At 39.7% G+C, this 26,659-nt stretch overlaps 1 protein-coding gene across 1 annotated transcript in view; it reads right to left on the reverse strand.

The window, feature by feature from the left end:
• Nucleotides 1-26,659, reverse strand: part of LOC132816723 (ubiquitin carboxyl-terminal hydrolase 35-like) — a 98,796-nt gene that overhangs the window by 69,088 nt on the left and 3,049 nt on the right. The window contains exons 2-3 of the mRNA XM_060826623.1: nt 9,656-10,348; nt 1,903-2,038 (exon numbers count right to left, since the gene is read on the reverse strand). Of these exons, the coding sequence (XP_060682606.1) occupies nt 1,903-2,038; nt 9,656-10,337 (818 nt within the window). The 5' untranslated portion in view covers nt 10,338-10,348. The remainder of the gene's footprint in view (nt 1-1,902; nt 2,039-9,655; nt 10,349-26,659) is intronic.

Consider the following 26,659-nt stretch of genomic DNA (forward strand, 5'->3'; position numbering starts at 1 on the left):
GCAATGGGTGAAGGAGCAGAAAGGGAAAACAAAAGGGTGAAACAGTTTCAGTTAGAAGTGTATTTTTGTAAAGAAGAATGCAAGCAGTAAATAGCAGAACTGAAAATGAACAGATATAAATCTCAAAAGGATAAGGAACGAAATAAATCGAAGTCAGCAGATGAGGACCCTTTCACGGACGAGAACAATACCTAGTACACGCACTTAGTACACACCCCCTCTTGGGCATCCCCCATGTTCCTGATGAAGTGTTTATGCTGGAATCATCATCTCTCCTGCTCCTTGAATGCTGCGTGACCGGCTGTGCTTTTCTAGCACCACACTTATTAAACAAGGAACTGAAGCCAACGACCACTGTTGAGCAGATCATTCTATGTTGTGGAATTACCCAAGGCTGGTTCTTCCTTTGTATATCTAAATAAGCAATCATACTGTGTACTGGAATCTGCTAGTGACTCATCAAGTTAGATGTGAGGACATTGCTAGTGATGGCAGAGTGTTCAATACAACTCAATTTATCACACTGAAGCACAATACAGAAATGGCAGCGAGACCAACACAACATCCAGGTTTGGGTTGATAAATAATGCTGATATCTATTCTATTGTAGACAGACAGGAGGCTGGAAGAATACAGCAAGCCCAGCAGCATCAGGAAGTGGAGAAGTCGACATTTCAGGTGTTATCCTTCTTTAAGACAGGGGTGGTTGGCAGGGAGAGGGTGGTGAAGTGGGGATAGGTGATGACAGGTGGAGGCTCACCTGCCTCTCGTCCAACCTAGTTTACTGTATGTGGTGCTCCCAAAGTGGTCTGCTCTACACTGGGGAGAGGAAAATCAAATCTAGGGAATGGTTCACCAAACATCTCTGCCAGGCCTGCAGGGCCGGCTGGACCTCCCAGTCATTCCCATTCCAGTTTCTTTCCGACATGACCATCCTTGGCCTCCTCCACTGCCACAACAAATGAAACCGAAAATTGGAGGATCACCACCGCATCTTCTGCCCGGGCAACCTACAGCCTGGAAGACTCAACATCGAGTTCTCCAATTTCAAATAACATCCCTTCCTCCTGTCCCCTGACTCCCTTCTTGTCCCCTCCCATCCACTCCTCTCTGTAACCAACCTAATTCATTCCTCCCATTGATCAACCAGGTGATACCCTCTACTTGTCTTCACCTATCCGCACTTCACCACCCTGCCCTTTATCTGCAACTCCCCCTACACCCATCCCCAGTCCTGAAGAAGGGTTACACCCAAAATATTGACTTCTCCACTTCCTGATGCTGTCAGGCTTGTTGTGTTCTTCCTGCCTCCTGCCTGTCTACTTTGGATTCCAGCTTTTGCAGTTTTTTTTGTCTCTGATATCTATTCTGTTAACACATTATGTCTGGTAGAAAACAGATAGACATGGCTGCACAGTGGTAGTCTTTTTCATATATTGAACCATCTTCAGTCAATTTAGCTTCTCACTGCAATTTCCACTTTCCTGCTGAAATGATGAACCAATAAATTAACCCAATAATGAATAAACCAAGACATTCAAAATCTGCATGGCAGTTGACTTCCCATCATTTTACTCCCCCAGATTCTTAATTTCCACAATATTTCTTATTCAATCCCACTTAATTTCCATACAACATCCTGGCCAAGAAGTGAGCATTATACTTCAAGCCTCCCTGGGGTATCGTGCCTCTAACTTGTGAGCAAACAATACAGGAAAGGGCTTGTTCTTTCTTTAGTGTCTTTTTTATGAAATCACAAAGTCACCATGCAGCAGTGGAAAATTCAGGGCCCGAAGGTTTGAGCACAGTGCTGTATCACATTAATAAAGATCCAACACATGATCCTGCAACATAATTATGTCTTAGTTTTAAAACGATCTCAACAATCCAGAGAAACCTTACTTGGTTAAAGCAGTCTTCAGCTCTTTATCTGTAATGGAGTCGTCATTGGTCAAGTTTCGAATGACCCCATCCATGAGTTCCAACGGAACATACTGGATGACAGTGGCCAGTGCATTTGATGGCCCCTCAGATCCTTCTGCAAAAGATTAGTAAACATCAACTAAAATAAAGTTCTTTGAAAAAGTATTCGGAGCCAAGCTTTTAGCATAATCCTATTAAAGCAGCGTTTCCTGAAAATTCAACATGTTTTCTTTCTGGATCTGAAATTGTAACTCATCATAACAGCATATCTTAAGTAGGATCGCAATTTGTTTCAGGACAGAGCACTGTAAAACATTCAAATCATTAAACCAATGCTGTTGTATTTCCTCATTTGGTCTACTTTGTTCCTTTGTCAATTTCCTGCTGTGCTGTTGCAGATAATGCAAAGTTATTTCTAACTAAATAGAATTTTTGTAACTAATATCTTCAGAATTTTTATACTCCACAACCACCTGAAGGAGTAGTGTTCCAAAAGTTACTGCTTCCAAATAAACCTATTGGTCTATAACCTGGTGTTGTGTGATTTTTAACTTAATATTCTCACATCTTCACTTTGCATTATCTGTAAATCACAACAAAACAAAACATCCATCTAACTTCTTCACCCACACTACAAAAGGACATATACATTCAGAAATAAGTTTCTTAAAACTTTGTTTACATTACACTGCTCACATGATTCATCAATTGGTCCTATTTCTTCAAAGCATTTAAACTCAGCAATCCTGTACCATATCACTACAGTAGTTCTAATTTTCCAATAAAAGAAAACAATCTCTCTCCAATTAATGAAATGCAGGATGTACATATCCAGGTGACATTACCTGTAAACCAGATCTAGTTCAAGTGAACTGCATTTTTAGATGTCATTAGAACAGACTAACATTTTGGAGTATGTTAATACAGTATAAAAAACTTCTTTACACAGACTTACAAACCTAACAAGAAATTATTAGCTAATATTGGCTTCAAGTTATTTAGCAATAGGGTGAAGAATGCAGAAATGCAGCACTTCAAGTTCTCCATTACATAAGCATCTGCTCAGTTTATTTTCACCCAACTGAGATTTTGAACACATTAGGGACTATAGAGAAATAAATATTTGCAACAATCCTACTAATTAGCCATACTTGGCATTTCATGACTCCAGACTAACTTACAGAAGAATTCACTAAATTATCTCTGGCTCATAGGAGTAACACAAAGGAAAGTGGCACAGCATCTGCAATGTTCCCAGGAATGCAGTATTTGTTATGATCCTAAGGATGGCAATATTTTAATGATAGATCCAGGATAAACAAGGCTTGATAGATCATTAGTTTTATTTTGAATTTTGTTTACCATGAAGTTCAATGACCTCTTTACAAGAGGATACCAATGTACTTCAACCAAAGAGCACAACATTGATTGAATATTGGCAAAACAAGTTTTATTATGCTACATAAAAATTAATAGAATAATCTCATCATATCTCAAATTGACACATCCATTTTATCCCAGTAATAATTTTACAGACCTCCAAACTAAAACTTTCATGCTTAGCTGTAATGAATTTCATTTCAGCAAACTTCTGCGCATTAGTTTGATTCTACTTTCTTCAGTTGACATCTCTTACAGAAACCTTGAAAACCTGCCTCATCATCTCTGACTTGCTAGTCATTCAACTGAAAACTGCATGACGCCCTGCAAAGATGCTTACACTCTATGTTCAAAATGATTTTTTGACCTTAAGAGACAGTCAGACTGTCACAGAAATGGAAAACTAAAATTTATTTTTGCTCCATTTTATCAGTCAAGTTCTCAAATTATTACAGAAATCTTCAGAACATATTTATCAAATGTTATTGGGTAAGTATGGAAATTTCTACAAAAATAATAAATATGCAAGTTAGAAACAATAGAGATGCAAATCAAGATTGGTGTCCCTACTATACTTCATTTCTAGCATGCTTGCTGAGGTGAAGTCACACTATTTCCACAGCCTTCACAACAGGTAATGATTTTATAGAAGTACTCAAAATTCCACTATTTACTTGTCTTTTAGACCCAGGTTGACAGAAAGCACAGACCAGTTTGCCGTAGTTAATGAGAATGACCATTTATTATGCGTAGAAAAATTTTAGCTACAGATAAACAATGAATTGGTAACATATAACACTACTCATTAAAACTCTAACCCCCTTACAAAAAACACCCTACACATACATACAGATATTCTCAGAAACAAAACAAAAAAATTCATGAGTGTTAAGGGAAGAGGCAAAGACGAGGAAGACAGTTCAATGGCCCCTGTCCATAGGTTCACTTAGATTATTCTTTTGGCATTTCTGGATTTGCTGCTCATCGATCTTCCTTTCCCATGTACTTTCACTCGTTTGCAGGAGGCACAGGGTAACTGGTCCACACTCAAAGTATCTGACTTATTGGTTTAAAAGCACAGGTCACAGTAACTAAAGGGAAAATAAACTAGCATTCCTCATGTTTGTGCTTTTGTTTTCATTTCTGAGAAAAGGGCAACTCTTTGCTTCTGTGTTCCAATGGCATCTGATCAAACATTTAAATCTACAAGCTGGTCAGCTACCTCAGACCCAATCACAGTTGCTAGCAGGCAAAGGTCATCATCATCAACAACCAGTTCTAACTCAACAGACCAATCAGCTACTTGTTGTTGGCCAAATCTCCTTCATACACACTCTCCGATTCCAATTCATCCTCAGTGACTTTTCCCATTGATTGAACTAACAGCAGTGTAAAGAGGTGTCACAATGAGTGTCTGGCAACTCCCTTTTAAAAAGTGCAGTAAACCATTTGCATAATCCTTATTTCTTAAAGCCATGCTTTCCCCATTTCATTCCATAATCAAAAACACAAAAATTGCATATCCAGTCTTTACACTTCCAATGTACTGTCCAGAAGAATGAGAAACCGTCAAATTCCTTTAAAGGATGTCAAGTCAGAATCAGCCATCAAGGTATCAAAAAGACGTTTTTTTAAAACTCAGCTTTGTGCTGTCCAAGTGGCTGAAAGAATGATCGGACTACATCAGTGAAAGCAAACTCGATGCTAAGTCCAGTGGCATATTGCGTTACAATAATGGAACAAATTGCATACCAAAGGACTAGCTATACATTAGTTATTTGTTTTATTTCTACTAGTTACACACCCTAGTAATGTCACAGGTCATTTAGGATCTTGACTGTTGAGGATATGAACTGGTTTCCTTATCAATAGGAGCTCATGGACACAGAGCTCCTGCTGCAGCATAAACACCAAACAGGTACTTCAACAAAATCATCACTGATACTGCAAAATAATTTAAACATCAAACTGCCTTATGATCCCTGATAAGATTACATGAATTGAGGTGAAGAGTAAAGATGAACTCTTCCGTTACAAGTACATGAAGGTTGAGATTCCAGGTACTTAGTAAGAGAATAAGGCCACGGTGGATTTGCATACATCTGTGGATATTTGTAAATGTGGGATAATCGGCATTTTGTCCTAAGATTGATCATACCTGGCATATTAGAAGATAGTTGAGGTTGTTGGACGTCAATCACCTCAGCTCCAGGACATCTCTGCAGGAGTTGCTCGTGAAAATGTCCTCGGCTCAACCACCTTCAGCTGCTTCAATGACTTTCATTTGAAGTTCACTGATGACTGGACAATGTTCAGCACCATCCAAGACTCCTCAAATAGTGAAGCAGTTCATGGTCAGATGGAACAAAGTCTGGACGATAAGTGACAAGTGACATTCGCATCATCTCATATAAGAGACAACCTAACTACTGACTCTTGACATTTAATGGTGTTACCATCACTGAACTCCCCCACTATCTTCATCGTGGAGATTACGGTTGACCAGAAAATTAACTGAACTTACTAATTAAATAATGGCTACAAGAGCAGGTCAGAGGCTGGGAATACTGTAGTAAGTAACTCTTTCTAGACTCCCCAAAGCCTGTCCACCATGATGAGGCATAATTCAGATGTATAATGGAACACTGCCTAGTTGCTTGGTTGAGTGTAGCTCCATCAACATTCAAGAAGCTCGACATTGTCTAAGATAAAGCAGCCTGCTCAATTGGCACCATATCCAGAAACATCCAACCCTTCCACCATCAACGTTCAGTAGCAGCAGTGTATATTATCTACAGGACACACTGCAGAAAGGCACCAAAAGATCCTTGGACTGCACCTTCTAACCCACAACCACTTCCATCTATAAGGACAAGGGCAGCAGATACACGATAACAACACCACCACCACCACCTGCAAGTTCCCCTCCAAGCCACCCACCATCCTGGCTTGGAAACGTATCCTCATTCCTTCACTGTTACTGGGAGAAATTTCTTGAATTCCCTTCCTAGAGACATTGTAGGTCTACCAACACAAGGACTGCAGAGATTCAAGAAGGCAGCTCACCACAACCACCTTGTCAAGGCAACGAGGATGCCCAGCCAGTGACACTTTCATGACATGAAGTGTTAAGTACATAAACCTCTCTGCTTTCTGAATCCATGATACAGATGAAGTGAGAACTTGGATTAATCTTTTACTTTTGCGATGATGACGAGAGTAGCGGAGCTAGACTATCAGTGCACTTTCTCGAGTTGGTCATAAAATCAAAATGAAAACAAACTAGAATCCATGCTTCATTCCCACAAAGTCACAATACTAAAAATATAAATTGTTAAGTTAGCTAAATTTCTGGTGTTTTTTTTAATGCAAGAGATTTGTGGTTAAGGTCCATATCATGGTAGACAAGCAGGAGGCTAGAAGAACACAGCAAGCCAGGCAGCATCAGGTGGTGGAGAAGTCTCCATTTTGGGTGTAACCATTCTTCAGGGCTTGGGATGGGTGTAAGGGGAGCTGCAGATAAATAGGGTGGCGGGGGCAGGGTGGTGAAATGGTGATAAATGAAGACAGGTAGAGGGTATGACCTGCTCAGTTAATGGGAGGAATGAATCTAGTTGGTGGCAGGAGGGAGTGGAAGGGAGGAGGGGGGGCTTGGAAGGGAGTCAGGGGATGGGAAGTTATTTGAAATTGTAGAACTCAATGTTGAATCCTCCAGGCTGTAAGGCTGCCGAGGTGGAAAACGAAATTTTGTTCCTTCAATTTGCGTTTGGTTCATTGTGACAATGGAGGAGGCCAAGGATTGGTCATGTCGGAAAGGGAGTGGGAAGGGGAATTAAAATGGGTGGTGACTGGGAGGTCCAGTTGGCCTCTACAGGCCCGGCTGAGATGCTCCCCAAAGCATTCCCCAAGTTTACATTTGATCTCACTAATGTAAAGACGACCACATCGGGAGCATCTGACATTTTTGTCTCTAACCAAAGTCATGAGGTTCTAATGCAAGGCAATGCTCCCTACAATACTGACGTGGTGATGCATTTCTAAGATGCTAGTATTTCACAAGATTTAAATTGATGTTATACCTGCCTATTTCTGGGGGTCAAGTAGAAACAGCCTATACAGCAATGAAACAAAAAAAGCAAGGCTTTCAGAAGCCTTGCAAAAGTTATTCTCAAGGAAACATAACCAAACGGACTTATGATTGTCATAGATGAAATATTCATGCATTGAAAGGAGTGATGCAGTTTGGAAACATGATACTAGCCAACCACAGCATCAAACATTTCCAAGTATCGTTAGATACTTTATTTGGGAAGGATATTTAGTTGTATAATCTAAACTAGATCTCTTACAGATACAATTTCATAAAAAAGCAAATATTATTAACAGTTTGCATTTATGAAGTGCATTTAATGTAATGAATCATCCCAAAGTGCATAACAGGAGCATAATCAAACAAAACTTCACACATGACAAAGAAAACATTAAGACTACCAGCTTGGTCAAGAGACAGCTTTTAAAGAGAACATTTGAGTTAAGAAAACAGACAGTTTTGGAAGAAATTTCCAGAACCTAGGACTGGGGCAGCTAAGGCACAGGAATAAACAAAAGATGTAGGAAGACATAGCTAAATTAGACATAACCTAGATCTGAACAATCAGGATAGCACAAAGACAGGGAGAGGAAATGCCACAGAGATTTGAACAGGACAACAATTATAAATTGGAGACACTGGTGGACCGAAAACAATGTAGGTCAGTGAACACGGGGATGATAAGTACAACTTTTTGCCCTTTATATATTATAGAGTCAGTTGAATAAATGGGACTTCAGTGGGACAGTGCTGTCACTGGGTCAAAATCCTGGAACCATCTCCTGAACAACACAAGTATGCGCACTACATATGAATTGTTGCAGCTCATGACAGCTCATCAGTAATTTTTCATAGGAAAAGAGAATAGCAATAAAGTCTGGCATTACCAGCAATAATCCATTGTGCGAGGAATGTTTTTAAAAATTTCAGGTCAACATTATGAGGGTTTCAATAGCGTTTGGTTCATTGTGGCAATGGAGGCGGCCAAGGGAGTGGGAAGGGGAATTAAAATGGGTGGTGACTGGGAGGTCCAGTTGGCCTCTACAGGCCCGGCTGAGATGCTCCCCAAAGCATTCCCCAAGTTTACATTTGATCATAATCTGGGGCATAGATAGGTTATCTTATAGAGGGAGAAGTGGACAGTCAGAGACAATGAAGTTACAAATTTAGTTCAGAGTTTAGTTCAATACTAGACTGTGAAAATTTCCAGGGTAGAATCAGTAACAAGGTAACAGTTATGGACAAGGTAACAGTCATAGGTAATTGCTTCATCTTCAAAATAGAAGCCAGCACAAGAATAAATCCTTCAGAGAACTGAAGTGATGATGGAAGAAAGTGCAACTGCAGGAGATTCTTTGTTTACAAGAACTATTTCAGCGTCGTCCCACTCATCTAGACAAAAGAGAAGAATTGGCAGAGGTGGATCTTGACAACTGTGTCAGAGGAAAAAAAAACATGCATGGATCCTTTCACATGACTGATAACAGCATATTTTGTTTAATCACAAGTTAAATGTTCTCTAAACTAGGCAGCCAACATAAAATTGAATGACGGAAAATAAGTTATTTTGCTCATAAACATCCAATCAAAAAACGTTGATTTAATAAACACTGCAAACGAGTATAAAATGTACTCACTACTGAAGACTATCAAAACATGGTGCAAATAGTTTTTATTCTTAACAAAAAAATGAAGCCTGCATTTAGGACTACCCCTCTTTCCCCCAGCATTTTGCATGCATGTATACCCATCACATCTATTCCCTTCAGCAGTGCACATTCATAAATATGGTAAAAATATACTGAAAAAGAGCAAAACGGTGACAAGAGGCCAAAATAATAATTTCAATGAAACTGCTTCAGAACAAAAATGCGCACTCATGATCTAAGGTATTAATGTTAAATGCAAGAGCGGAGAGTGATTCCAAGGTTCATTAGCACACTGAAATGCCCTTGCAAACGTATGAAGAGCTTCTACACATAGATTTGAACCAATCTCAGGCAAAGTAATCAATAGCAATAATTCATCATACAACACTGCCTGAACAAGTCTCAATTTTTTTGGCATATCATAGCATACAAACATCCAAGTTCTCCCACAAAACAGAGCAGAAAGAAAGTAGATAAAAACCTACAAATTTAAGAGATATTTTAACCTTTGGATGATTCCCAACACTCTGAAGATAGGTTGGTTCACAAAAGGTTTGAAGGTAATAAAATAAACATCTAATAATCATTTCAGATACAAAGCATTTTTCCTTACCTGTTGATGAAATAACAGTAAACAGCTCCCGCAAGGATGGAATAATGGCTGCAGTTTGAGTTTGCCAGACTCTCTGTAACAAGCTGCTTACTTTATTTACTTGATCCAAGAATTCCACTATTTCATCTTCCTCTTCTGATCCATTCTGAAACTGTCCTATGCTTCTAACAAGTTGCTGGCAGAATACCACTTGAAACTGCCCAGTGGGAATACACTGGGGAAATTCAACAATAAGTTTACTAATGCTGGCGCATAGCTTTGATCCAGGTTTCTCACACACTATTCGGAGAAGTTCAATTTGGAGGACATGAAATACTTCATCAGCAGAAGAATTGTCTTGAACATACTTCAATCCTAGTTGAATGTACTCAATAATACCAACACTCCTTCTGTTCAATGTTCCATAACCATCTTGCATCAGTTTCAAGATAAGCTTTGCATCAAAATAAATCTCAAACTCTGAAATGTGGTTCAGAGCATAGGCCTCTAGAACTTCTTTGCCCACGTCCTTTTTGAATTTTGTATCACCCAACAGAATAAGATTTGTAGATAACTCAAACAAAGCCCAACACTGTTTACTGTCGAGAGGTTGCTTCGCTGCCTCTAAAATACGTCTCACAAAGCTATGTTTTACTGAAGCTGGATGTTGGGACAACAGCATGGCTTCTAATATCTTGTCCATGTCTTTGGAATCTAAAAAAAAATTGCATTAATTCCATTAAGTCACATGTTATACACACATTATTTATGAATAATTATTTGGTAATAGATTTCAAGTATTCATCAAAAAAGACAATTTGTCAAAACACTTCATCTTGTATTAATATAAATGCAAATTGAACAAAACCATGCTCTATGCAGACACAAAGAACATGTACATGCACAGTGTCTGCTTCAGTTTAATAAAATAGGTGACCACCTTTCACTTATTCATTTCTCAAGGCAGTGCACTGACCAACCATAATTAAATGCTTAGGTTAAAAATATTTTTCATGAACCTGCTCATGAGTATTATGAAGTACGTCTGGAATAGGTGAGACTTGAACATAGATAGCAATGCAAACATTACACCACAAGATCTCTTAATGCCTGCTTTAAAAGTTAATCTCTGCCTATTAACCATCAAATCAGCAATAACAGATGCATTCCTTATGGCTATGCCTCTACCACTTGCTGATCAATCTGCATTCTCCTCTTATACCAAGTAGATGTTGGTTTTCTCCACGAATTTATAGTCTTGTGAAAATGTCCAGATGAAAGCAAGATGAAAAGTTTGGACAAAATTAGAGTTTTTCAGCAATATTCAAAATTATTTATTGATGAAAGCACTAATATTTTGAAGTTACTAAAAACTACTGAAATAAATTAAGTCATTTAACTGCCAAATACATACAAAAAGGCATGTGTAAAAGAAAGTGCATTACATTGCTTGACTAGGTACAAAAATCAATAATTTAAATTCAGCACAGAGTTTTAAAATCTATGCTGCTGACACTAAACTTTACCTGACTTCCATTTCTCTCGATGACTCCTCTATTGCTGAATTATTTGACAGCTTATCTGAACACAAATTTCCTCCAATTAATTACTGGGGAGAATGGCACGACTGATTTCAGTCACTGCTCCAAAATCTGTACCCTAGCACTGACTCTATTTCTCTTCCTAGCAATTGTCAGCAGTTTGTAACTTTGGCATCACAGATTAAAATGACTCCCGAACCACTTATTCACAGCATCATTACCACCTCCTAATTCTTTCACCTTGCATTACCTGACTTTGCCCTTGCTTCAGTTTATCTGATGGATAAATCCTCATTCATGACGTTGTTACTCTAGACTTGCTCGTTCTAACGCACATCTGACTAGCCTTGCACAATTTAGTTTCTGTAAACTTAAGGCCATCCATGTACTTCCTTGCATCATATCCTGTTCCCTATCACTGCTGTGCTTGCTGAATTACATCAGCCTCTGATCAAGCTATGCCTCAATTTTGATAATTTTCATCCTAGGTTTCTCTAATCACCCAATTTTCTCAACATTAAATATTTGCATCCGTTTAATTATGGCTTCAAGCATTCGCCCATTGTAAATTTTCCTTTGTTGGTTACTGTGCCATCAGCTGCCTATGCCCTAAATTCTAGAATTCCATTTCTAAGTCTCCAAAGCTCTATTCCTTCCCTTTGTATAGTCTTACAAATCCACATTTATGACCAAGCTTTTGGTCAGCTATGCCAATCATATGATATATAAATAAGTTTTATAATATTTGTGTGAAGTAACTTAGGATACTTTATCTTCAAGGTGTTATATATGTTCATGTTCTTTCCTTTTCAATGCTTCAAAAATATTGCATGCACGGTGGCACAGTGGTCAGCACTGCTGCCTCACAGCACCAGAGATCCAGGTTCAATTCCCGCCTTAGGCAGACTGTCTGGGTGGAGTTTGCACATTCTCCCCGTGTCTGCGTGGGTTTCCTCTGGGTGCTCCGGTTTCCTCCCACAGTCCAAAAAGGTGCAGGTTAGGTGAATTAGCCATGCTAAATTGCCCGTAGTGTTAGGGCAGGGTAAACAAAGGGGAATGGGTCTGGGTAGGCGGGTCGGTGTGGACTTGATGGGCTGAAGGGCCTGTTTCCACACTAAGTAATCTAAGTAACATTTCAACTTATTGGTTACATTATTCATTAACCCCTTCCAATAATCAGGTGAAGGTATTAAGGGTTTAGCAATAAGCAATCCAAAAGTACTTGGGAACTAACAAAGAAAGACTTCCAGACTGTCAAGGTTAGTACCGAGCAAAACCTTTGGGTAGAAACAGACAATGCAAACACAAATTGTGGGAAAAACAGAAAACATGGATGTTGAATATGTGAATAGTAATTGTGAATTTAATAATGTTATGAAGATGTGGGTCTACTATACCTTTAACAGAGTAAAAGCTAGCAGTGACAGTACCAAGCGTTCTCAATAAGACAATGTAACATGTGCTCTAGCTACTGGGGTAACTAGTTGCCTGGAAACAACAAAATAGATTTGAATTAGGCCAATCAGTTTAAATTATACCCCAATAAAATACCAAATTTCAATCAAGTTTGAATTGAGTACATTGATAATCTTAAAAGCCAATGACACAGTCTGATGCCTTGGGGGACAAGACCAGGGGAAACTGAACAGTTGGGAGGAGAACTGCCACCAGACCAACAGATGTAGATTGCTAATCAGAATTCCCTGAGAGGTATCTATCAAGAGGAGTTTGCATAGAGAAAAACAGATACTGATCTGAGAGCCAATCTACCAATGAAGATTCAACCGCTGGCAGGTTTTAAAATTTGGATTTTTCTGTAAAACTCCCAATAAGATTTATCAGGCTAGTATTATAGAAGGGAAGGTAAAAGATAGGTTAGAGTAAGGAATTGCAAATAGTTGTTAGTTCATTACTGTGTTATAATTTAAGAAATGAAGTTGTTAATGTTTACTTTATACAGTTCTTGGCCACTCAAGTTTTTAAGATTACAGCATGGGATAAACCTTTTGTGTGTCACTGATTTTAAATTAAGCCAGAGGGTTTACCCCATGTCATAACAATAAACACGTAATCTGCATAAAGCTTGAAAGCGCTCTGTAATTCAATAGAATAAGCTTTGACCATAGATACATATTTTTTTCACAAGTATGAAATAAACTGTTCTCCCGAGTTCCTCTATCACTTTGTCAAGTACTCCTACACAGTCAGCGGGATCATGCATCACACCCCCAAGAGGGCAATGCATGTGGGTAAGCATCTTTTAATTTAGCACCTATAGTTAGAACAAAAGAATTATACCAGACAGATGTGGATGAAATGCAAATAATTTGAGGGAGCACTCAGTATGACTAGCTTGACATGAAAGGCCAAAATCATGCTGGCAGAGCAAGGAAGGGTTAAGTGAGAAAACCAAAGTGCCATGCAAATAGGTAAGACCCCTCAAGGTCTAGTAGTGGAAGAGTGAGGCAGGAGCTGCACTGATCAGGAAGATAGAACAGTATAGGCTGGTGAATATGGAACCAACGACATAGGAAGGGAAAAGGTTGAGATCCTGAAGGGAGATTACAGAGAGCTAGACAGAAATTTAAAAAGGAGGTCCTCGCGAGTAGCAATATCCGATGACTCCCAGTGCTACGAGCTAGTGAAGACAGGAATAGGAGGATAGAGCAGATGAATGCATGGCTGAGGAGCTGGTGTGTGGGCTAAGTGTTCACATTTTTGGATCATTGGAATCTCTTTTGGGGTAGAACTGACCTGTACAAGGACAGATTGCACCTAAATTGGAAAGGGACTAATATACTGGCAGGGAAATTTGCGAGAGCTGCTCAGGAGGATTTAAACCAATAAGTTGGGGGGTGGGATCCAGGGGGATAGTGAGGAAAGAGATCAATCTGAGACTGGTACAGTTGAGAACAGAAATAAGTCAAACAGTCAGGGCATGCAGGGACAAGGTAGGACTAATAAATTAAACTGCATTTATTTCAATGCAAGGAGCCCAAGAGGGAAGGCAGATGAACTCAGCATGGTTAGGAACATGGGACTGGGGCATCATAGCAATTACAGAAACATGGCTCAGGGATGGGCAGGACTGGCAGCTTAATGTTCCAGGATACAAATGCTAAAGGAAGGATAGAAAGGGAGGCAAGAGAGAAGAGGGGTGGCATTTTTGATAAGGGATAGCATTTCAGCTGTGCTGAGGGAGGATATTTCCGGAAATACATCCAGGGAAGTTATTTGGGTGGAACTGAGAAATAAGAAAAGGGATGATCGCCTTACTGGGATTGTATTATAGACCCCCTAACAGTCAGAGGAAAATTGAGAAACAAACTGGTAAGGAGATCTCAGCTATCTGTAAGAATAATAGGGTGGTTATGGTAGGGGATTTTAACTTTCCAAACATAGACTGGGACTTCCATAGTGTTAAGGATTTAGATGGAGAGGAATTTCTCAAGTGTGTACAAGGCAACTTTCTGATTCCATATGTGCATGCACCTACTAGAAAAGGTGCAAAACTTGACCTACTCTTGGGAAATAAGGCAGGGCAGGTGACTGAGGTGTCAGTGGGGGAGCACTTTGTGGCCAGCAACCAACATCCTATTAGATTTAAAATAGTGATGGAAAAGGATAGACCAGATCTAAAAGTTGAAGTTCTAAATTGGAGAAAGACCAATTTTGGCAGTGTGAGGCAAGAACTTTTGAAAGCTGATTGGGGGCAGATGTTCGCAGGTAAAGAGATGGCTGGAAAATGGGAAGCCTTCAGAAATGAGATAACGAGAATTCAGAAAAAGTATATTCCTGTTATAGTGAAAGGAAAGGCTGGTAGGTATAGGGATTGCTGGATGACGAAAGATATTAAGGTTTGGTTAAGAAAAAGAAGGAAGCATATGTCAGATATAGACAGAATAGATCAAGTGAACCCTTAGAAGAATTTCCAGGAAGTAGGAGTATACTTAAGAGGGAAATCAGGAGGGCAAAAAGGGGACAGGAGATAGCTTTGGCAAATAGAATTAAGGAGAATCCAAAGAGTTTTTACAAATACATTAAGGACAAAAGGGTAACTTGGGAGAGAATAGGGCCCCTCAAAGATCAGTAAGGCGGCCTTTGTGTGGAGCCGCAGAAAATGGGAGAGATACTAAATGAGTATTTTGCATCAGTATTTACCGTGGAAAAGGATATGGGAGATATAGAATGTAGGCAAACAGATGGTGACATCTTAAAAAATGTCCATATTACAGAGGAAGTGCTGGATGTCTTGAAACACATAAAAGTGGATAAATCTCCAGAACCTGATCAGGTGTACCTTAGTACTCTGTGGGGAAGCTAGAGAAGTGATTGCTGGGCCTCTTGCTAAGATATTTGTATCATTGATAGTCACAGGTGAGGTGCCGGAAGACTGGAGTTTGTTTATGTGGTGCCACTGTTTAAGAAAGGTGGTCAGGACAAGCCAGGGACTATAGACAGTGAGCCTGACGTCGGTGGTGGGCAAGTTGTTGGAGGGAATCCTGAGGGATAAGAATGTACATGTATTTGGAAAGGCAAGGACTGATTAGGGATAGTCAACATGGCTTTGTGCATGGGAAATCATGTCTCACAAACTTGATTAAGTTTTTTGAAGAAGTAACAAAGAGGATCGATGAGGGCAAAGCCGTAGATGTGATCTTTATTGACTTCAGTAAGGCGTTTGAGATACTGATTAGCAAGGTTAGATTTCACGGAATACAGGGAGAACTAGCCATTTGGATACAGAACTGGCTCAAAGGTAGAAGACAGAGGGTGGTGGTGGTGGAGAGCTGTTTTTCAGACTGGAGGCCTGTGACCAGTGGAGTTCCACAAGAATCGGTGCTGGGTCCTCTACTTTTTGTCATTTACACAAATGATTTGGATGCAAGCATAAGAGGTACAGTTAGTAAGTTTGCAGATGATATAAAAATTGGAGGTGTAGTGGACAGCGGAGAGGGTTACCTCCAGATTGCAACAGAATCTGGACCAGATGGGAGAATAGGCTGAGAAGTGGCAGATGGAGTTTAATTCAGATAAATGCTGCATTTTGGGAAAGTAAATCTTAGCAGGACTTATACACTTAATGGTAAGGTCCTAGGGAGTGTTGCTGAACAAAGAGACGTTGGAGTGCAGGTTCATAGCTCCTCGAAAGTGGAGTCACAGGTAGATAGGACAGTGAAGGCGATGTTTGGTATGATTTTCTTTATTGGTCAGAGTATTGAGGACAAGAGTTGGGAGGTCATGTACAAGACATTGGTTGGGCCACTGTTGGAATATTGTGTGCAATTCTGGTCTCTTTCCTATTGGAAAGATGTTGTGAAACATGAAAGGGTTCAGACAAGATTTAGAAGGATGCTGCCAGGGTTGGAGGATTTGAGCTATTGGGAGAGACTGAACAGACTGGGGCTGTTTTCCCTGGAGCATCGGAGGCTAAGGGGTGACCTTATAGAGGTTTACAAAATTATGAGGGGCATGGATAGGATAAATAGGCAAAGTCTTTTCCCTGGGGTCAGGGAGTCCAGAACTAGAGGGCATAGGTTTAGGGTGAGAGGGGGAAAATATAAGAGAGACCTACGGGGCAACCTTTTCACACAGAGGGTGGTATGAGCTACCAGAGGAAGTGGTGGAGGCTGGTACAATTGCAACATTTAAGGGGCAGTTAGATGGGTATATGAATAGGAAGGGTTTGAAGGGATATGGGCCAGGTGCTGGAAGGTGGGACTAGATTAGATTGGGATGTCTGATCAGCATGGACGAGTTGGACTGAAGGGTCTGCTTCCACACTGTGCATCTCTGACTCTATGAATAAATACTCATGTTAGAGGCTGTTGAGGTGAGGTTAAAAGCCTATGGTTGCGAAAATGCCATGCAAGCAGGGGAAATATCTGATTCATATCACAGTCAGGTGAAATCAGATTAATGCAACAGGGAGAAGCTATTTTGTTCAGTTGGGATTCAGAGGGTTTCATTACCAATTTACAACAGAACAGCAGTTAGAAATGATTTAGAAGGCTCAATGATCAGTTGAACCCCCAGAAAACAAAACAGATGAAAAATAAAGAGGAGGACCTTTGCACCTGTTCAGATTAGTTAATAAGAAGAAACGACGAGTCAGTGGCTGCAGCAAGCATAGACGAAGACAAAGTAGAAACAGCTAAAATAAAAATGGAGGGAGTAAAAGGCGAGCCCAATACATGGATCACAACCACTCACTGCACTGAAGTACAAGATTGTAACTCACCATTTAATTAAAAGAGGACTCAATGAAAATTTGGGTTTGTTCGCAAAGAATTTCAAACATTTGGACAACTATTTGGAAACTGTGTGAACTGTCCATTGAAATTTTAATTTGAAAAATAACTTTTTCATGTTGTACAAGTTTAAATTGTTTCCAAAATAGAGATAAGCTGCATTTTGGCAGACAATTTGAAAGGCAACTAAAGACAACTGAAATGATAAAACCAAAAAGAACGTACTATCGTATTTAAAGAATCTATTTGAGATTCTCAGAAGATTTTGATCGTCTTTTAAAATGAAATACAATTACAACAGGACCCCAACCTCACATCCCCTTGTCAGACCAGTGCAGTGTTAATTATTTCTGCTGACAGTTTTCTTTTTGTTCCAACATCCAGCCACATACTGCTAGATGTGTGTTTTTGTGTTTTACAGACACCCAACCTGGATTAAAGACTTTGCCTTTTACAGATTTGGCCTTGACCAGTCAGGCCATGTGCAATCTTCGGAGACCAGGCATATAATAATGGGAGAATGCTAACCTAAATTACTTGAGCCTCTGATCCAAGAAGCACAATTTAAAATAACTAAAGCTGGGACTCAAAAAGGGAAAATTACTTGAGGTTTACGAATCACCACAGTAATCCAATACATTGATGATCGTCTGATTACCTTGGGAACTGTGAAGGAACACACAGAACTTTACTGGATATTCGAGAAGCAATGAAGTTTAAAGTCAACTCAAATAAAACAATGGAAACTTCGCTGCATTTGAAAGGAGGCAATGCCAAGGCCTGAGGATGTAAGAGATAGATGATATGATTGTATAATTACTATAAAATCCTTTACCAAGGACTTAGCTAAAATGGTTGCATCCTTTCGAGAATTGCAAAAGGGGAGAGCAGAGCTAAAGAAGTTGCATCGGTTGAAGCTGGTTAAGCCTAAAATGTTCAATTAAGAGCAAGAATGAGCAACATAGAAGTAGTTTCAAGGAGAACAAGTTTTTAAGAAATATTAAAAAGAGAACCTGTTGATTTGAATCTGAAATATTTTTGTGATGTAAAATGTCTAAAACAAATTACTATAGAAAACTTCAGATACCTAATCATAAAACATGAACATGAAACAAATGTTAGAGCTTGAGATCTAACAGAGTTAAGAATATCATAAAGATAATTTCTAAGAATCATGAGAAGATAGAAACAGTAAAATGTGTTTGATTTGAGAACATGGGACAATTAATTGAAATACTAAGAAATACCCATGATTCAGGTGCAAGGTGCAGTTTCAGGAAAGAGAATTGTGGAATCTTTAAGTTCATTTGACATGGTAGTTAAACCATTTGTGTCGAAGTGTTTATAACTAAGAATTATCAACAATTTCTGTTACAGAATGTTATTGAACAAGATGAACTGTTAATGGACAAAACCACAGATAGATAGTAGCCATCCACATCAAGTATGGTGGAGAGAAGAAAACAAATGCTGCACACAATTTAGCTACAATGTGCTACTGCATTTAGCAGGCTAACATTCATTCAGACAATAGGTAAGCCTTTGCGATTTTACAGGATTATATCATAGGATTAAGTTGAAGGAGAGCCTATAGGATCATAGAATAGAATCATAGAATTCCTGCAGTGTGGAAACAGGCCCTTCAGCCCAACATGTCCACACCGAACCTCCAAAGAGTAACCCACTCAGACCCATTTCCCAACCCTATTATTGTATATTTACCCCTGACTAATGCACCTGACCTACACATCCCTGAACATGCTGGGCAATTTAGCATTGCCAATTCACCTAACCTGCACATCTTTGGTTTTATAGTAAATGACAATAATTGAAATGGAAAAAGGAAGGAAAGTGGAGTGAAGGTTTTCAGATCAACCATTATCTCAGTAAATGGCAGAGCAAATGCAATGGGCTGAACAGCTGACTTCTGTTCCTACATTCTGTGTGGACTTAATGAAGATGATGTGGGCAGCAAAACAGCCAACACCTGCTGCATAAACGAGGCAACAGGAGTTTTGATATGGCAACAGTTGATCATTGCTGATCTATAACCATTCATCGTGATTACACCCAGAGGTTCCAGCTAGATTGAGGAAGGTAGAACTGGTTGAAATATAAAGATAAGCTGTGGAAACCATGAAGGTCAACTTGACGTAATACCCAAGCATATTTTTCTGTGTTATCCCACTACTGATCAAATGCCTCACCCTAATCCAAGGCATGGCACTGTCAGTGTAATGAATATATTAAACACTCCAGCAACAGGCCTAAGCCTTAGCGGGTGACACAGAACACCCAGAGTAAACCAGCTTGTGGTTGAACAGTGGGGAATTGGGGATTGAGTATGCAGGTAAACCCATGAATTCAACTCATCTCCCAAGTCCTAGTTGTTGCATAACTTTTATTAATTTTATATATAAACATATCGGAGATTTCATGCCAGGTTGTCACTTAGAAAATGGCGGTGAGTATTCACAAGTTAGGGGCAATAGAGTGTTAGGACAAGGACATCATTGAAGAACCAAATAGTACAGGTGGTTGATTTGCTGTCATTACACCCTAAGATGAATGCCTGGCCACTATCGATTCATGGCTGGGTGTAAAGGAAAAGGACAACACTACTGTATTAGCTACATTAGGCTAGGCCAAGGGCCAATAAAGGGACAGCTAAAGAGGTGAAATTTAGTAAAATTCTGTAATAACCAAGTCAACAAAGCACCTTGGAACTAATGTCAGGCGGCTCAGTGGTTATCTTTGCTGTCTCACAGCGCCAGGGACCCAGGTTAGAGTCCATCTCGGGTGACTGTCTGCGTGGAGTTTTCACATTCTTCCCATATCTGCGTGGGTTTCCTCTGGGTGCTCCAATTTCCTCCCACAATCCAAAGATGTGCAGGTTAGGTGAACTGGCCATGCTAAATTGCCCATAATATTAGGTGTTAGTCAGGGGTAAATATAGGGTAGAGGAATGGATTTGGGTCTTCAGAGGGTCGGTGTGGACTTGTTGGGCCGAAGGGCCTGTTTCCATCCTGTAGGGAATCTAATCTAATAACAATAAGACATCTAGACTGTCAAGGTTAGTAGCCAGCAAAGGTCTTGGGTAAGAACAGACAATGCACACAAAGACTATGGAAAGCAGATAAAATGAATGTTGAAATAGCACAATGAAATGTGGGGATTATAACTGTGATTGTAATACGCATGCTGAAATCTGTATAACACTTAGAAATCTGTAAGTTGGCAGGGTAAGCTTAGACTAGGCAAGGAATAAAGGGTTACAGACCATGTGAGAGCAGGTGGGATCGTGGTTTGCAAACATGGTAGATCAAAGGACCTGTTCCTATTCTGCGTTCACTGTTTAAAAGTTTCGCTCCATAAGATAGTTGATAATTATCTGTTCTGCTGAGGTCCTCGAACAATTTGTTAAGCACACCTGCAACAGTTGGAATTAAGAACAAACGATACTTTTCATAATGCCGTTCAAAATAAAAGCTTGTGAAATTAAACCACAAGTGAACAATTGGAACATCATAATACTTGTTGTAAATGCTTTGCTTACCTATCTGCTTGGAAAACCTAAAAATAATCAGATCTATTGAATTGCAATACAACCAGAACCAAAAATAAAATAGCTGAATATTAGCCTTAAAGTAGCAGTTTATTTCTGGCAATCCAAGGAGTATCTCTGATCTACAGAGTTTTGATGGTGGTTGAAATATTTGTCAAAAATATACTGACTAGCATAAATAAAAAGTGACTAGGTTTCAAACTCTCAAAGAGCTTCAAGGAAAATGCATAAAATGTTTCATTTGAATTAGATGATTTGCTTTCTAGCTAGGACCACCTGGCCTAATATATAATCTATATTGAGCTATTATTTCAAAACAAATGCATTATTCCTGGTTTTTAACTGAACACGTACCATAACTGAGAATATACCTAAGGTTGGAGGTGTCGTTGACAGTATAGAGGACTGTTGTAGGCTGCAGCGTGACATTGACAAGATGCAGAGATGAGCTGAGAGGTGGCAAATGGAGTTCAACCTGAATAAATGCGAAGTGATGCATTTTGGAAGGTCGAACTTGAAAGTTGAGTACAGGATTAAAGACAGGATTCTTGGCAGTGTGGAGGAACAGCGGGATCTTGATGTGCAGGTACATAGATCCCTTAAAATTGCCACCCAAGTGGACAGGGTTGTTAAGAAAGCATAGGGTGTTTTGGCTTTCACTAACAGGGGGATTGAGTTTAAGAGCCGTGAGATCTTGTTGCAGCTCTATAAAACTTTGGTTAGACCGCACTTGAAATACTGTGTCCAGTTCTGGTCGCCCTATTATAGGAAAGATGTAGATGCTTCGGACAGGGATCAGAGGAGGTTTACCAGGATGCTGCCGGGAATGAAGGGCTTATTTTACGAAGAGAGGTTGACTGAGCTCGGACTTTTTCATTGGAAAAAAGGAAGAGAGGGGACCTAATTGAAGTGTACAAAATAATGAGAGACATGGATAGAGTTGATAGCCAGAGACTTTTTCCCAGGGCAGAAATTGTTAACACGAGGGGTCATAGTTTTAAGCTTTTTGGCGGAATGGATGAGGGGATGTCAGAGGCAGGTTCTTTACGCAGAGAGGAGTTGAGAGAGCATGGAATGCGTTGCTAGCAGCAGTTGTGGAAGCGAGGTCATTGGGGATATTTAAGAGACTGCTGAACATGATATGGTCACAGAAATTTGAGGGTTCGTACATTAGGTTTACCTTACATGAGGATCAATGGTCAGCATAACATCGTGGGCTGAAGGGCCTGTTCTGTGCTGTACTGTTCTCTGTTCCAAATCAGTATTTCCATTTTATAACAGTCACACCACTACACACACACACACGCAAATGGAAAAAAGTTACATGGTTTCCAAATTCAGAACAAAATGTACATAGAAAAAAACACAAAACCATATAGGAAAATGTACACTACCAGAAAGATCAAGTGGGTTCAATAAAGGCAAAAGCACGTGCGACATGTGCTTTATCCTTACACAAATGCCACGCACAACAGATGGGACTCTATTGTGCCTTTGTTGACCTGACAAAGGCCTTTGATACAGTAAACAGAGGCCTGTGGAAAGTTTTAGCCAAACTTGAATACTGTGATCAAGATGCAAATCTGATACAGCACTTTTACAATAGAATTGCAGCCAGAGTCACTGACTGGGTGAATCCACCAATCCCTTTGTCAGAAATACTGTGAAGCAGGGTTCTGTCACAGCTCTGATTTTTTTTCAGAATTCTATGCTAGCAAGCTTTCCGAGATATTAAATAGAAACGTTGAAAGAATATCTATTCAATTCAAAAGTTGGCAACCCCTCCAAACTGAGAAACTGGAATTTTCAACCAAGTTCCAGTCATTTCTTTTTAAAAAACACTTTTTCATTCACAATATGTGGCAGCTAGTATTTATTGCCCATTCCTAATTGCCCATCAGATGATGATAGATGAACTGCTGTGTAGGTACATCGATAGTGCTCTTAGGAAAAGAATTCCAAGATTTAGACAAGGAAATTGCTGTTGACCTACAACTCTGATCCCGTGTCATACACGGCATCTCCTTCAAATGATCATGGATTGTTTTTCCAAAAGTGGCTGATGGATGTCATACCCATCAATTAAGGAAGTCAAAGATACTTTACCAACTACCAAATTCTGAGTAATGCTCCACCTACTACAACCTGAAAAAAATGTTGAAAACTTCATCCACCTGAGGAGCACAATCTTCAGAAACACCGACACAGGGTGGTAAACAGATTTGAGAGAGCAGGTCAGCAACTGCATGCTCTAGCAACAGCATGCTCTAGCAACAGACTGTGCAGAAAATGGGCTAACACCTGCTGTGTATAAAGCTATGCCAAAACGTACTCTTCTTTAAGGCTGCGAGACATGTACAACCTGCATTACGCAGCTCAACTGTTTTCACATAAGACATATTGAAAACAAATAGAAGAACAAAGTGCTCAGAACAGAGGTACAAAGAGCAGAGATATGCACAACTCAAGCACTCTATCAGAGCCAGCTCAAATGGATGGGGAACGTACTATGTATATCTGATTGATAAATTCCCTTTGGTGGTCAGGTACTCGCAACTTAAACTTGAACACCACCTACGAGTTAGGCTCAGATAAAGATTAAGGTCTCCGAAACAAAGAAACGGGGCATGTCCACTACAAACTGGAATAAAGTGCAGAACAAATAAAATGAGGAGCAATCTCAAGGACTGGCATTATTTCTTCCAAAACAAGAACACAGGCAAAGGAAAAAGGCCAAAGGCCAATTTGAAGACCAGCACCTCCCAAAAAGTCTTTGACTATATATTGGAAGCCGAGGAAATGAGAAATCAGCCTCCATAGCCATGTTACAACAAATGACCTGACACATGCAAGGAATAAAAATATCTTTAACAGGAAACCAAAGAAAATTTTAAAAATCAATTGTCCTGATGCCATGACATGTTGCCCAAGCACTCTGTTCTGACTCAGTGTTAAATCCATTGGTACACTGCAGTCACAATTTATAGAGGGCAGGAAGGTATGGTTGAATCAGAGAGTCTAAGTTGCTCATAAAACAACACAACCATTTTCAATATATACTTTTTTCAATCAATTCAACAATAGTGGTGAAATTAAAAATTCACAATTCCATGTTCAAAAATTCTTTTACAACAATCCTGATGGAACACAGCATGATTTTAAACATTAATTTAAGATGAAACATTTCAGGATGTTTGATCAACACAAAACAAAATAGTCTTGAAACTGACAGCTGACTTCAATTAGTGATATAAACCATGGTCTGAACTGTCATTATCAGAACCTTGAAATAATATGTAGGCTTTCAAGCCATGATCGTAAGCCTAAAGTTTTGGATTGACTGCTCTGAGGCAGCAATGGCAACCACAACGCTCTAGAAGAGGAAACAACTATGAGATAGATGCAAGGAATTAAAGCTTTTTTCAAACTATGGACATATGTAAATGAATCAGGTCACAGAGTCTCAAGAGTCCTACCGCACAGAGACAGGCCCTTCAGCCCAAACTGGTCTATGCCGACCAAAATGTCCATCCACGCTAACCCCGTTTCCCTGCACTTGGCCCATAACCTTCTAAACCTTTCCTATCCATCTATTTGTCCCAATGTCTTTTTAATGTTGTTCATGTACCCGCCTCAATCACTTCCGATGGCAGCTTATTCCATATGCACACCACCCTCTGTGTAAAAAAAGTTGCCCCTCACATTCCTTTTATTCTTTCCCATCTAACCTTAAACTGATGCACTCTCATCATGTGGAAAAGACTAAGTGCATTCACCAGTGCCTTTCATGATCTTATACACTTTTAAGATATCCCCCTCAATTTTCTACATTATAAAGTGAGAAATCCTATCTTATCCAACCTCTCCCTATAACTCAGACCATTGAGTCCTCGCAACTCGTAAATTTCTTCTGCATTTTTTCTAGTTTAATAACATCCTTCCTATAGCAAGGTAACCAAAACTGAACACAATACTCCAAATGTGGTCTCACCATCATCCTGTATAACTACAACATAATTACCCAACTTCTATACTCAATACCTGAGTGATGAAGGCCAGTGTGCCAAAGCCTTGTTCACTGCCCGATCTAACTGTCTCTCCACCTTCAGAAAACTATACACATGAACTCCAAAGTCCCTCTGTTCCACTAGACTCTTTTAGGCCCTACTATTCACTATGCAACTCTTACCTTAATTTGACTTTCCAGTATATAAACCCTCACATTTATCTATGTTAAACTTAATTTGCTATTTCTCAGCCATTTTCCCCAGTTGAATAAGGACCTGCTGCAATTTCTGATAACCTTGCTCACTGTTCACAATACTGCCTTTTTAGTGTCATCTGCAAACTTACTAACCATGTCTTGTGCATTCTCATCCATTGCAGTTTGCAATGGGCCCAGCACTGACCCAAGTACACCACCCGTCACAAACCTCCAGTCTGACAAGCATCTTTCCACTGTTACCCTCTGCTTTCTACTATCAAACCAATTGCATATCCAATTCGCCAGCTCCCCCTGGATTCCATGCAATCTAACCTTTCAGAGCAGTCTACCATGTGGAACCTTATCAAAGGCCTTAGTGAAAGCCAGGTAGACTACTTCTACCACCCTGCCCTCATCAATCTTGCTGGTCACTTCATCAAGTGACAAATGTGAGGCACAATCTCCCATGCACAAAGCCATACTGACTAATCTTAATCAAAGCCTGTTTTGCCAATTGCATCTATACCTTATTCCTTAGAATCTTCTCAAGTAACTTGATCTACCACAGAAGTTAAACTTACTAGTATATAGTTCCCAGCATTTTCTCTGCAACCCTTTTTGAAAAAGGGCACAACATTTGCTCCCATTCAGTCTTCCAGGATCTCACCCGTGGCTAATGATGATGCAAAAAATATCAGTCAGGGCCCCGCAATTTCTTCTCTAGGTCTTGCATAATACCATAAAACTTACTCACAACTCTGCTCATTTCACAGTCCGAGGTCTTTCAGGTCCCCCTTCACTCTTGTACACTTTAAGTACTCACAACAAGTTTTCAGCCCATTGGGGAAAAGTTTAGGAGCCTCTGGGTAAAATAAAACATCAGGGAATGATTGAACAGGGCACGTTTTAAAAAAAAATGTATTTTCTGAAAACAACAGCACTCAAGCAAATGAGTTTACAACTTATGAAAAAAAGTCTTACTTTCAAAAATTTAAGTTGGTCATTTGAAGTGGTTTGAGTGGACCCATCGAAAAACTATTAACAGCCGGCAGAATTCTTGGAATGAGATCAACCATAATTGATCAGAAATCAATAAAGTTGGGAAAGTGGGAGTGTAAATTTACAAAACTCGATATAAGAGAAAACTGTGTCGTTAACACTCGATCACACGTGGGTATGTCAGGAGAAACCTGGAAGGATTCTGACTGGAAAAACAAAAGGACAAAACTAGGCAAAGAATGGAGTCCTTTAAAGATCAGCAAGGCCACCTATGTGTGAAACTGCAGGTGATGGACAACATACTAAATGAGTAGTTTGGCATGCACTTACTATACAAATGCATATGCAAGCTGCAGAACATGGAGATATAAATAGCGATACCTTGAAAAGTGTCCATATGACAGAGGAAGAGCTTCTGGATGTCTTATAATGCATAAAGATGGATAAATCCCTCGGACCAGATCG

The sequence above is a fragment of the Hemiscyllium ocellatum genome, chromosome 6, assembly GCF_020745735.1.
Source record: "Hemiscyllium ocellatum isolate sHemOce1 chromosome 6, sHemOce1.pat.X.cur, whole genome shotgun sequence".
Taxonomy (NCBI): Eukaryota; Metazoa; Chordata; class Chondrichthyes; order Orectolobiformes; family Hemiscylliidae; genus Hemiscyllium; species Hemiscyllium ocellatum.